At 34.9% G+C, this 13,329-nt stretch overlaps 1 protein-coding gene and 1 long non-coding RNA gene across 51 annotated transcripts; both read right to left on the minus strand.

Moving 5' to 3' along the window:
- Positions 1-252: 252 nt before the first annotated feature.
- On the minus strand, positions 253-1,145 carry LOC118487175. Its single transcript, XR_004880592.1, has 3 exons — positions 894-1,145; positions 614-785; positions 253-295 (listed from the first exon to the last, which is right to left on the minus strand). It is a non-coding gene; the product is annotated as an uncharacterized LOC118487175 (long non-coding RNA).
- A 2,635-nt stretch (positions 1,146-3,780) lies between these two features.
- On the minus strand, positions 3,781-11,860 carry LOC110911126 (3-hydroxyisobutyryl-CoA hydrolase 1-like). 50 transcript variants are annotated; one of them, XR_004880609.1, is made up of 17 exons: positions 11,418-11,860; positions 10,639-10,851; positions 10,136-10,226; positions 9,953-10,029; positions 9,728-9,851; positions 9,568-9,638; positions 9,415-9,487; positions 8,607-8,695; positions 8,435-8,471; positions 7,806-7,919; positions 5,811-7,100; positions 5,632-5,713; positions 5,489-5,526; positions 5,130-5,169; positions 4,928-5,011; positions 4,728-4,812; positions 4,277-4,540 (listed from the first exon to the last, which is right to left on the minus strand). XR_004880609.1 is itself a non-coding variant. In XM_035983745.1 (10 exons), exons 5-10 carry the CDS (start codon positions 5,506-5,508, stop codon positions 4,208-4,210), a joined length of 417 nt encoding a protein of 138 aa, XP_035839638.1. In that variant the 5' UTR covers positions 5,509-5,526; positions 5,632-5,713; positions 5,811-7,100; positions 7,806-7,919; positions 8,435-8,591; the 3' UTR covers positions 3,781-4,207. The 50 variants fall into 50 exon arrangements, 1 of the variants encoding a protein (XP_035839638.1); XR_004880607.1 differs by having other exon boundaries at positions 9,953-10,032; XR_004880616.1 differs by having other exon boundaries at positions 9,728-9,846; positions 10,136-10,174; positions 11,418-11,859.
- Positions 11,861-13,329: the final 1,469 nt, after the last annotated feature.

Here is a 13,329-nt window from a genome sequence, read left to right on the forward strand (position 1 = left end):
ATCATAAGTTGAGCTTTGCATCCGGTCCTAATAGTCTCCCTGTTCCTTGTTTTGAATTGCTTTTTTGACTTCGAATGATCATCAATACACAGAGGCTTATGTCCCTCTTTAGAACAAACAAAATACTTAGTTTTGATTATACCACCACTGTATACTTCACCACCTTTCCGAATAGAAAAACCAGCTAACTTAGCATATGATTGATAAAACGCATATGCTTGTTCAATAGAGATAAATTGCATTCCAACAACAGGTGTAGCTGATGCCTGAACCTCCGGAGTGTAAACCCTTTCATCTACATGAATCAAAATAAAAAACATAAAACGTCATATAAAACACATGCGAATTGTCTGATCAAAGCATGCGAAATGATGATATTGATTAATCTGAATTACATATGCGATTTATTACATAATAACATGCGAAATTGCAAAAAAAAAATAAAATCAAATGCAAACTGTAAGAGTAATAACATGCGAATTTATACATGTTGCTTTTCAAAATACAAAAGTGTAATCAAACATTCAAACTACAAAAACAGCTACAACAATGCTACGATTAAACAAAAAAACAATTATACAAACAATTAAGATATCTGAATTAACATAATTACCAATAGAAAACTCGTTTGCAGCACTTGAACTTGAAATTGGAATTGGAATTGGATTTGCAGGTCGCGGATTTAAAACATCCTCAATCGAAACTCTCTGATAAGCAGATAATTGAGCATGATCACCGATCGGTCGATTTTCTTCAAAATCAACTTCTGTTCGTCCAGTGCTACTCTGTGGACCCATCGAAATAAACAAATTGAATGAAACCCTAACACAGAAGAACGAAAACTGCAAATTGTGAATTATGGAAAATTTGAAACTGATTTGAATAATAATTACCGGGATATCAGTGTAACGAACTTCACGCTGAATGAATGAAGAGACGAATTTGCCCTCTGATGATTAGGTTAATTGTCTGATTTAACCTTATTAAACCGAAATGAATCAGGACACGTGTATGGCTCAAAATATAGCGTATATAATGTACGATAACCCTATTTGTACCATACTCTTTACCTATATATATATATATAGGCAAAAGATCAAATACAAATAATCTTAACATACTAAACATACAAATTGATGGAAAACCCAAAAAGACAAGGTGGCATTTTTGTAATTACCACCAACTATCAAAGTTACAACCAAAAATACCTAAAAAAACACAAATTTTTTTTTAAACATTTTTTATTAAAAAATCGCTACATTTCGGTAGCAAAAAAAAAAAAAAATTTTTTTTGGCTGCTACTAAAAGTAGCGATTTTTTAATAAAAAAATGTTAAAAAAATAAAATAAAATAATTTGTGTGTTTTTTTTTATTTTTTTAGATTTTTTTAGGTTTTTTGGGGGGTTTAGTTTTTAGCATTTTAGCTTGGGTGGGGGGGGGGTTAGGTTTTTTTTAGGTTTTTGGGGGTGGGGGGTGAGAGGGGGGGTTAGGTTTTTTTAGGTTTTTGGGGGGTGGGGGGGGTTAGGTTTTTTTAGGTTTTTGGGGGGTGGTGGGAGGGGGGGTTTAGGTTTTTTTGGGGGTGGGGGGAGTGGTTAGGTTTTTTTAGGTATATTTGTAGAGTAACTTTGATAGTTATTGATAATTACAAAAATGTCACCTTGTCTTTTTGAGTTTTCCTTCAATTTGTATGTTTAGTATGTTAAGATTATTTGTACAAGAACTTTACCCTATATATATATATATATATATATATATAGGGTAAGGATAAATTGAAAACCCACTTGAGTTGAATAAACCCTGAAAACCCAATAACAACCATTGATCATACTTGATGGATGGCTAGGATTCATTTTTGCCCATCAGATGCTTTTGTGTCCTTTTGTCTCAATTGTTTAATATATTTCATGTACTGAAGGGTAATATTGGAACATTAACATAATTTCTCTTACAATCAGACAAAAGTCTGCATATTGTAAGAAACCCTCACATCAATATTCATCATTACACTTCTTTTTTCTCCAAATATGATATACCAACTACTTTTCAATATTCTTTTTTGCTCGTATATTTTTTTTGGTTTTGTTACATGTGTATATGATAATATATTTTCGTAACATATTTTTTTGGTTTTGTTACATGTGTTACATAGAAACGTAACATATAATTTTTCTATCATCAAATGTTACATAGAAACATAACATATAATTTTTACATTATTTCTGTAACATAAAAAATGTAACATGTATTTTTTCTTTGATTGTTACATTTTTTATGTAAGACAAAAAAATGTAACATGCATTTTCTCTTTGATTGTTACATTTTTTATATAACACAAAAAAAATGTAACAGGCATTTCTGCTTTGATTGTTACAAAAAATGTAACGGGCATTATTTATGTAACACAAAAAAGTGTAATAATGCACTTTATTTTCAGTAACATACATTATTTATCTAACACGAAAAAATGTAACATGCATTTTTTTCTTTGATTGTTACATTTCGTACCTAAGAGGCAAAGAATTGTTACATCCAACAACACTAGATTTTTTAGATTCAACCATAAAATCAGTAATGAAAAAATAACATATCCAGAAAACAAGAACTTAATAACATTAATCTTCTTAAACAAGAAAATAAAAAAAAGTTACAAATCTACAAAACACAACAAAATGAAGATCTAAAAAACACAAAAAATTGCAAATCTGAAAATTGCAAATCTAGATGACCTTTTAGATCTGGAACACAAAAAAAATTTCAAATCTGAAAGTTACAAAAAAGTGAAGTTCTACAAAACACAAAAAAATGAAGATCTACAAAAACACAAACATACTTATGGATCTGGAGGATCTTATAGATCTGGAACATCATGTTTAACATCAAACATCTTTTGGATCATCTTCAACATCGAACCGTCATCTGAAACATCATCGAACATCTTCAACCGGATTTGGAGCATTTTTTGGATCTGGTAGCATCTTCCCTAAGCATCTGGGGCATCTTCAACTGGAGCATCTGGAGCATCTTTTTTTTATTCGGATCATCTTTTTTTTTCAGAGCATCTGGAGTTTTGGTGGTTGATTATGAAGGATTTTGATAAGAAAAAGAATTTTTTTTGTTTCAGATCTTAGATCTGGAAAATGGTTATCTAGAGAGAGAGAGAGAGAGAGAGAGAGAGAAGTGTGTGGGATGAGGTAGAGAAGTGTGAGGGTGATGAAGGTTAAGGGGATGTCAGCACAAAAGCTTCTCCATGGGTGGTGGGTTTGTTCTGAATTTCTTTGATCTGAACAAAGTGGTGGTGGGTTTTTTGGTAGAGGAGAGAGATGAATGAGGTGAGAGGTAGTCTTAACTGAAATGAATGAGGTCTGGTTGGTTTTTTTTAAAGTGGTGGTGAGAGGAAGATGTGAGAGAAAAGGCTAACTTGAGAAGTCTAAACAAGTACAACATACATTAATTAAAAAGATGACAAGAAGAAGGGACTATGAGAAGTCTGCGTGTGCAGACACATCACCAACCATCACCATAATGTCAAAAATGTAAGATAGAAAAAGACCATCATGCCCTTACTTCTTTCAATATAAATTTAAACGTGGATCAATCCTAGCCACATGTTAGAGTTTTCAGGGTTTGGTCAACTGGAGTGAGTTTTCTCATTATAATTAGCCTAAATATATATATATATATATATATATATATATATATATATATATATATATATACCGATATTTTTTTTATTTTATTGCTATTTTACTTATGACTGTATAAAATCTATATACACATAGATACACAATACATATCAATATATTATTACATACTAAATGGCAATTCTATTACATACTGATCTTGGAAGTCAGTATATTTAAGTTAAATGACTAAATGGCAATTCAATAATAGTAAAGATTAGAGGACCAGGTTTGCAAATTAGGAAAGGAAGTTTTAAAAATAGAAAAAAAAAAGAAAACGAAAACAGTAAAGGAGGACTGGTACCGCAGGACCAGAACCCGAGTTGCCCGGTTCCGAAAGACTAATCAAGGACCTTTAGACCAACTCGCTGCCTTTTTGTTAAGTGATATAACTTCCGACCTTAAACCACTTAACTAAGGGTGGAAGTTTGAAATCATAATTGCCGCTTAAATCCAACAGTATGACAGCATGAGCTTTCCAAAGTCATTTACACGTGTTACCTTAAAATAGCACTTCCTTAGTCGAACTATGAACCTGTAGTTGAGAAGTCATGTAGTATAATATTGTTGATAATTTTTGGATCACCTGTAGTTGCTTTGCATAATGCATATTCTAATGAGGATAATTTCTGTTCACAGATAGAATACATACATGTCAATAAAGCACAAATAGCATATTTAAGCTCAAGAGCCGAATAAAATGACTACTAAGAGCAATAAAACAATTTTGGGATGAATAGAGAAATAAATCTAGAAAATCAAAATAGAATGAACCTCTAACGGGACGAAGTGGGTTGCAAGACCACATGCAAGCATTTCAGCACCATCCAATCTTGCACCCGTAAGACCCACATATTCTCCTGCCACAATATGAACTATTATATCAAAATAGGGTGCTGCATTCAACTTAAATTGCCCATGAATATTGTAAGCACCCAAAATGTTGCAGATATATGATATTTACCAATTTAAAGTTCTTACATATAAATTATTAATTTTTATTGTATAACGTAAGACTCAATCAGAGTACGATCGAGCTCAAATTACCAAAGAATCCAGGTAGTCTTGATAAGTAATAAGATGCACCTACATCTGGGAATGACCCTAATGCAGTCTCCGGCATTGCAAAAAGCTGCAAAAATGATACCATCAAATTTGTTGATCTTGAAAAAGAATGTCTTTTTAGAAGATTCACCATCCTTATGAAACAATATACATAAATATATGGCTGATGGCAAGAGGCATACCGTATTATCTGTAACAACTCGAAATCTACCATGTATTGCAATGGCTGCACCACCTCCCATAGCAATCCCTCTAATGAGTGATACCTTCAAGTATGATCTCAGGTTACATAGAAGTAGATAGAAGTAGATTATTACTTAATTAGCATATAAAGTACTTACAATATTAATATGATTATTTAAAGATGCCGTTTTCTAATCTAACCTGGGTTGTATTCCTTTGAAGTATCCGAAACATACTTCCACTACAAAACAAAGCTCGATCTTCACATCAATATTTTATAACAAACTAATTTAAAACAAAAACCCAACATAATAAACAGATGCAATAACCATCATTAAGTGTAAAAACAAAAAAATCCAAATGATGCCGTTTCATAACTTTTATCTACTATCAAAATCCACATCTAGTAGACAAAAAAGTAGATATAGCAATTATAACGAACAAAAAAAACATAGAAAAAGGAAACCCTTGAAATCAATCAGTAACCGTTTTCCCCTAAATATCAACATAATAAAGACATCACAGTCTCTCTTTTTAAACTGATAAAACTGATGTGTCACCTTCTGTTGAATTTCCACATGCCTGATCCGTTGCGACCCTTAATAAGAAAAGGAATAAAAATGATATTGTAATAAATAAATAAATAAAAATTGATTTACCTGTTGGTAAGCTTTTATTCAGGTAAGAATTGGTAGTATTTTACCTTATGGTGGCAAACACTTGAATGTAACCAATGTGAGAATAAAACTTCATTCAAGCATTTTATCGAGCAACTTGTGTGCAACCTAATAACATGAGATTCAACAAATAAAATGCATACTCCATGTGCCCAAATGCAATAAACCAACCACAGATTACCGAATTCACAAAATGAAAGATTACCTAAATAGATGTTGCAAGCGCTTGGTGACAAATTTAAGGTTTTGAATAATCAAAAACACTAATATTCATATGAAGCCACCTTTTTCCAGCAAAATAAGTGGGTTTTGCAGATTAATCATCGTGCACACCAGTTCAGATCATATATACACAAACAATCAAAAACAGATTGTTAAAAAGATAAATAGGTGAAAAAACTTTGGTGCTCGTAAGAACATAAAAAACTATGAACTGACCTTTTTATTGAACCTAAACCTATAACAATGGCTATCAACAATCTATATCCAAAATATGAGCTCGAAGATTTGTTGCAATTTCAATTCATCGATTCACATAATTTTGCTTCACAGATTCACGAATCTTTATCAGACAGAAACTTTGCTTAATCGATTACAAATGAATTTAGCATATGAATGCTGATTGAAAGAAAACTCAACACATAATTTAGATGACAACACGGATCCACTGAAAAGTATGAGATATACAAACCAAAGAAAATAATAGTAAGAAAACCTTGAATTAACCGAGAATGATGGTTGATTAATTGTCTAAATCATACCTTTACATGGAGGAGTAGCAGAGAGATCGAAGACAAAGAAGAAGAAACCCTAATTGTGGTGGAGCGGCATTGAAAAGAAATATAAAGGATCCATTATTAGTCATGCTTGACCCATATTCTGACCCGAATTATTTCAGATCCCGTGTCAAAGAAAAGTGGACGAGATTTTCCCGCCAAAAAGAAAAATTTAGTGGCCTGATAACTTGACACATCAGCAAAATTTAACACATTTATTATATATAATAGATTATTATATTTTCCACCACACAAGTCACAAGGAATATGAGTTTTAATTTATAGTGGGCAGAGAGAGCGGGCAAACAATTTATATTTATATATAGAGTAACTAGGTTAATGCCCGCGTAATACGCGGGCTTCAACCAAAACCATATTATTTATTTTGATTCAAATTTAGTACTATGTAAAAAGACGTACATTGAAAAAAAAAACAAAATTATTCAAATCCCAGTGGGGCGCGATCACAAGGTTTGGAGAATATTCAATGTATTACAACAAGAAATAAGGGCATTTGGAAAACACATTGCTAAAGAAACAACTCAAGCATAGAATGAATACCAGGGTACGAAGAATTCCACCATCCAGAGATTTTTGCTTTTAACAACCAATTCGTCAAAATTACGCGAATTCAGTTCGACTGATAAACTTGGTTCTGATTTCTCACTTGATCCTCCTGTTGTTTTTCCACTTAACTTGTCCTTGAGGAGTGCCTTGACCTATGCACAGTAAACTATCTATGAATACTTCAAACAGTAAAGCACGCATATATGAATTACAGATGACAGGCGCAAGACAGGGTCTAATTCAGTGAGACATGTTAATTAATATAAAAACTAATCTCTTCATGCCAACGTTTACTGTGACAGGGTTAAACTGTAATGAAAATAGTTGTGACTTGTGAATGATGGTGATTTGTGATGACTCAAACCACCAACATACAAATTCTTGTCAAAATTTAGAGAGCATCCTAACAGTTTTACTCCATGACAACACATTTCAACATATAGAAAGATAGAAAGGTAACAATTTTATAAGACCATGCATAGTGGTATGTGATCCAGCGTGATTCTCCCCTAAAAACGCTCCCCCACACCCATGGCGTGATTGAGCATGATTTAGCAAAAATGCCCTCCAGGCGTGCTTTGAATCACGCTAAATAGCAAGTTGGTTGGCCAATCAAATGTATCCCTATTTTTCTTCGCCAATCCCCTTTTTTTGTTAGTTTTTTTTATTTAATTCTTTACACCAATTTTTAACATAATACCCACATCCTCACTATACCCATTTTAGAAAAATGCCGAATAATGTCCCTTGTGACTGGACTGCCACATGGCGGAAAACGCCCAACGGTGGGGGCATTATTCACCCTTACCACTACGCATGGTCTAACGAATAGCAGATTTAAAATTCGATATGATGACCTGTGAAAGTGCAAATTCTGCTATTGGTTTTGCTTCCCTAGCTCCTTGGTAATCAACAGGAGGTTTTCCAGAAACAAATACTTTAATAGTTGGAAATCCTTTGATACCATATTCCTGTTGAAAGCAAATGATAAAGTTTACATGGATTCTCATAGAAATAGATACGGAAACAAAAAAGTTTCTTGCTGGTGACAAGAGCCAATCATAAAACACTAAAAATGTCTAAAAACGACATATTGGATATAGGATTTAGGCGGCTCTACATAGGCAATAACCAAACCCTTTATTTCACTTCCATGGTGTTTCTACCAAACAAAAGCAAGCCTATTCAAGTTGAAAATTACAAATGTCTCAATAGATTAGGACACAACGGTTATATGAAGTCCAAAAAATTCCTTTACTTTTGGAATATTTTCAATTCATAATAAACTAAACACACCCTTACTGTGATTAAATCCTCATAATCTAATACTACTAAATGGTACTTTAAATAATCTATAATTACTAAATGTCGTGAAGCCCACGGGTGTTCCTTTAAGAAAATTGTTTCAGCAATCAGTATGTCACCCGGTGCCGAACTTACCATAATAAGTTTAGTGAATTTATAGAACAAATAGGGTAACCCTTACCAAAATTCTTCATCTTCAGCGCACTGAATCTCCAGTCCTAGCCAACCGAGCAATATATATGACAAAAAAAACAAAAATTAACCGTAAGCGTAAAAAAGTTAACACTGCTCAAAAATAAATAAATGTATGTTTAAAGATGAATGGTATATAATAAAACTTTAAAAGCAATTACCGATTGTTGTAGAGAATGAAACTTCATCTTAATCTTTTTGGGGAATTCATGTTGATGTACATCTTCACCGAGAAGGATAAGTTCAATACCTTGTAAATGACATGTTCTTAGATAATTAAGACAAATGAACATCATTAAAGTATTAAATTTATAAGAAACAACCCATCAAGTATGGTTAAAGTAATCAGAACACTAAAATACTAAACTAACATGTTCCAAAGTAGCAAAATCTTCATTCAGTTTTGTAGAATTGTAATCCTTATCACTGACACCCTGTCTTTAATTTGCAAAAGTCTATGACACCTACTTGTACCAAAAAAAAATGCATTGTCATTCACTTATAAATAAAAAAACCCTGTAGTTTATTACCATATAAATCCAAATTCCCAGACTGCCCCTGAAATTTAATTTCTTTTGAATATGCAATTGTGTCTACACCTATGACTTTAAATTTTCTCACAATCGAACTCCGACCTCAATTCGACGGGCCCTAAATTCGACGTAATGTGTATGAAGCGCCATCTCAAGGCCCTGAGGCGTTCTCCTGACCACCTCACACCTCTGTTGCAAATGATTTTTTTATAACAAAGGACAATCCTTAAAAGAACTTGTTTTTATTATTAATGGTGAAGAATTAACACAATACCTCTTGTGTCAAATTTTAAAAATTTACTGGAATCATCAGGACCATAACCATATGACCCTAATGCTATCATTCCTCATGCAAAGCATGCCAATTCATCCATCTGGGCGCATATCCAGAAAGTTTCTAATTATTATTTATTGATGATTTGGTATCCTGCATTACCTTAAGTAAAAGATGACGTGCAGTCTTGCGGACCAAGCTCAATAGACCTTTCCTTGATGTATCCCACATCTCTCTGTTTTAATATTAATTATAATCATTAATAATTACACAAAAAAAAATTGTATTCAATATTTAAACGTTAGAAACCCTCACCATAAAGGAAGCAAAAGATGAGGTAATTAAAACACATAAACTGTATAATGGTTGCTAACTCTAGTTGACAGCTTCAATCAAACGAAAAAATTAGGGTAAATAAAAAGGGGAGCATAAAATTGCCTATCAACTTGAAGGAAGCTTACGATCAGTAGAGTACCATGAAACTGCGTGCAATGCTCTCCTAATCGTCTCCATTGTGTTTGAATCTGTAGTAGGAAAATCGAAGAAATCAATCTTGAATCGATGTCTCTCACACATATTCTCTACTCCTCTTTCCTGTACTTCAATTTCAACAAAGGTAAATATAGCGATTTAGGATTCTTTAGTTACTATATGATCCGATCTACAGGAAAATAGAGACATGCAGGTGATAAGAGCTTACCGAACTCTCGCTGTAACACCGATTCAAGTGTCTGAGGCTGCGGTTGTTCAAGATCACCTTCAAGTCTCCCATTCTGTCTTCTAGATCAACCGATGAGAGTAACCGGCACCCATCAAAAGTAAATTTTCAATATGAACACATCTGGTTTGCTTAGACGTGTGTTCGAAGGCTCAGATATACTACCTCATTGTGGCTGCAGATCATCAGATTGCCACGCCAAAACTACGAAAATAGAGGATTTTCTTATATCATCACCGCCCATTTAATTTTCTCTCTGTTACAATTTGCACCAAAAAGTCGACAACTATAGACGCTAACTAAAACATGTTAAATTGTTTATTTCAATATAACCCATAAAAACCCCAAAAGTCCCTATAACATAAAGCAACAAAATTGATAGAAACAAACAAACCCAAATCAATCTATCAAAGAATAGCACTGAAAGCAACATCATCAATAGTAAAATTCAAATATTAACACAACTGATTTGGTTAGATGTGTTTCGTAGGCTTAAATACACTACCTCATTGTGGCTGCAAATCATCAAATTGCCAAGCCAAAACAACAAAGATAGTCGAATTTTTTACATCATCACGGCCTATTTATTTCTCTGGTACAATGTTCATGTTCCTCATGTTCTCAAAGTACAGCTAGCAACAAAAACCCACATAAAACAAAATCCATACCTGTCACGCGCCCACGCCAAGGCAACATCAACATCCGATTTACAGTCATTATATGAATTCATCACAGATCAGATCCGAAAAGATTATCATCATCGTTTAACCCGCTCAGTGGCGCTATGGTTGCAACCGAAGTTGTCATACCAAGTAGCAAGCCACCATCATCTTCGGGTAGGCAAAAGGCCGAAACCTCACAAGAATCCCAGTTGTCGTCGCCTAAAACATCGACAAAGATTTTATGTTTAAACTCATCGCCGCCAAGACTGCCGGAATCCGCTAGTGGTGACCCTCTGGTTACTACCCCTCTCTTTGTAAAAAAGGGGTAAGATTTAAAGCCAAAGACAGGCGTCTCAAGGGGGATGACCGCCCAAATAGTTCAATCGGAACAAACCAAGACCAAAACCACTGTTCATTTCCATTGCTCTATTAATTGAGTAGCATAGTATATAAAACATTACTGAACATCTTTTTATATCTAAACAGTCTCTAGTCTCTGTGTCACGAACCCAGTATATATAATTTAACTGAAGATCATTTTATATGTATATAGTCTCTAGTCTTTGTGTCATGAACCCTAGAATTTTCAATAATGGCGGTAAAAAATTACCTCCAAATTGAAAATCTAGTGCCAATGCAAAACAAACCCAAAGATTTCACTTACAAAAAAAAAGAAAATCCCAAGAAACCCAATTTCTAGTTTGCAAGATCAAGAAACCCCAAAATAGCAGATTTTGTGATTTTTTCACATGAATACAGATAGACGAAAGTGAATGTAAACGAACCAGACGGTTGAGTGGCGGCGGTTCTCTGGTAGTGGGTGGTTGGTCGTCGGCAAACAAACAAAGAAGAGACATGTCTTCTGTCCAATAGCCTGGATATAAACCATCCCACCATACAATCTTTCTGGCAGGTTCCAAGAAACCCACAAAACAGAGACACCGGACGGTGTAGAAATCATAATACAGCAAACGATTAAAACATAATCAATCATAAAAGAAGAAGATATGGGAATCAATACCGTCGATGATCACTATTGACTATTCAAGATTGATTATACCTCATCGCACAGGATCGATTGAAACGGTGAGGAAAGGAATCGCCGATTAAGGTTGCTCAGTAGAGGAATCGTCGATTAGGGTTTGGGAGCAATCGTTTGGAAGATTTTGTGAGAATGAGAGAGAGAGAGTTGAGAAGAGTATGATAGAAGCCAAAATTCAATCCGACACGGAGAGCTTAGCCACATGTCCACTCATTTGATATATGCCACTTGTCTGCTGATGTGTATGCTTATTTGGCATCAACCATAGGGTGACATGTGTCCCTCATTGGTTTGCTTTATTAGGCCATCCGTAGTCATAAAGCCCCGTGTGGGGCGTTATGCGACACGTGTCGTGCCACGTCACACAGGGGCTTTATGGGGCGTTATATCACTTGAGCCCGTAGTCATAACGCCCCTATCCATCATTACCTAATTATTAATTTTCAATTTTATTAATTAATTATAAAAAACATTGCTTAAATTTGATTGGTCCAAATTTTGAAAGATTCCCCAAAACGCCGTGATACATATAGCGCCTGCCCCCATTTTTCCCCCCATAACGCCGCCCGTCGCGGTGTGCGGGGCGCTATGGGGGCGCCATCTCTGTTTTGGGCGGTATATCAAGCCCCAGTACGCATGCTCTTAGATACATAGATTTTCATTTTAGTCCAAATAGTTTTTTTTTCTTCTTTGAGTCCCTGACTTTTCCCTTTTGTTGCCATTTTGATCAAATGCCCTAACTCCGCCCAAAAACCTCATTTTAATCAGGGGTATTTTAGGGGTTTTCAATTTAAATCTTTCAAGATGTCATTTTGATCCATTCTTTTTTTTCTATTTTAGATTCGAAAAACCCTTTAATTATTAAAAAACATAAAACAAAATATTAATTATTAATTAATATACACACACACACATAATTACACACATTATCTCTCACGCTTCCCCCGACCTCCCCTTCTCCACCTCTACCCCTCTCTACATCTCCTACCCAACACCACCACTCACAACCACAACCACCACCACTCACCACCGTTTCACAACCCCCACTCTCTCTCATGTCTCTCTCCCTCAACAATCACCACCACAACCACTGCCAAATCAAAACCCACCAGCCCCACCATCAAATCAAACCCATCACCTCCAACCCCAAATCAATTCAATCCTCGCCATTATCATCATCACCACCACCACATTCCTCAATCAATCACTAAAAAAATCAACAAACGACACCACTAGATTGACGACGTAGATCTGTAAAGGCAACAAAATCTGTAGCGTTCGAATGTAAGGGCAATAGTATCGCCGGAATCTGGATGGACAACATAGATCTGAAGCTGACGTCGTATCTGCAATAGTATCTTTGAAATTTGCCTAGTCGACTGTTATAAGAGGCTGAATAGGGTTTCAAGAGGCTGACTGTTCGCTGACTGTTTGGCCGACCCTATCGCTGACTGATATGGTGGTAAGAATTTGCCTAGTCCCTACAATCGTATCGCTATTTTAGTCCATGCAATAGTATTGTCGGAATCTGCCTAGTCTCTGCAGTGGTAAGAGTCTGACGAGGATAGTGATGGTGGTGGGCGGTGATGGTCGTGGCAGTGGTGAGAGGCTGACGAGGGTAGTGACAGTGGTGGATGGTGTTGATGGTGGTGGTG

Source organism: Helianthus annuus, chromosome 15 (assembly GCF_002127325.2).
Source record: "Helianthus annuus cultivar XRQ/B chromosome 15, HanXRQr2.0-SUNRISE, whole genome shotgun sequence".
In the NCBI taxonomy this organism is placed as follows: domain Eukaryota; kingdom Viridiplantae; phylum Streptophyta; class Magnoliopsida; order Asterales; family Asteraceae; genus Helianthus; species Helianthus annuus.

Excerpts from the sequence above, each read along its gene's own strand:
- LOC110911126 (XM_035983745.1), bottom strand. The coding sequence starts at position 5,508 with ATGTGGAAATTCAACAGAAG. Across the intron at positions 4,813-4,927 it reads GAGTTGTTACAGATAATACG|CTTTTTGCAATGCCGGAGAC; the intron begins GTATGCCTCTTG and ends TCATTTTTGCAG. Across the intron at positions 4,310-4,454 it reads CCCACTTCGTCCCGTTAGAG|AAATTATCCTCATTAGAATA; the intron begins GTTCATTCTATT and ends ATCTGTGAACAG.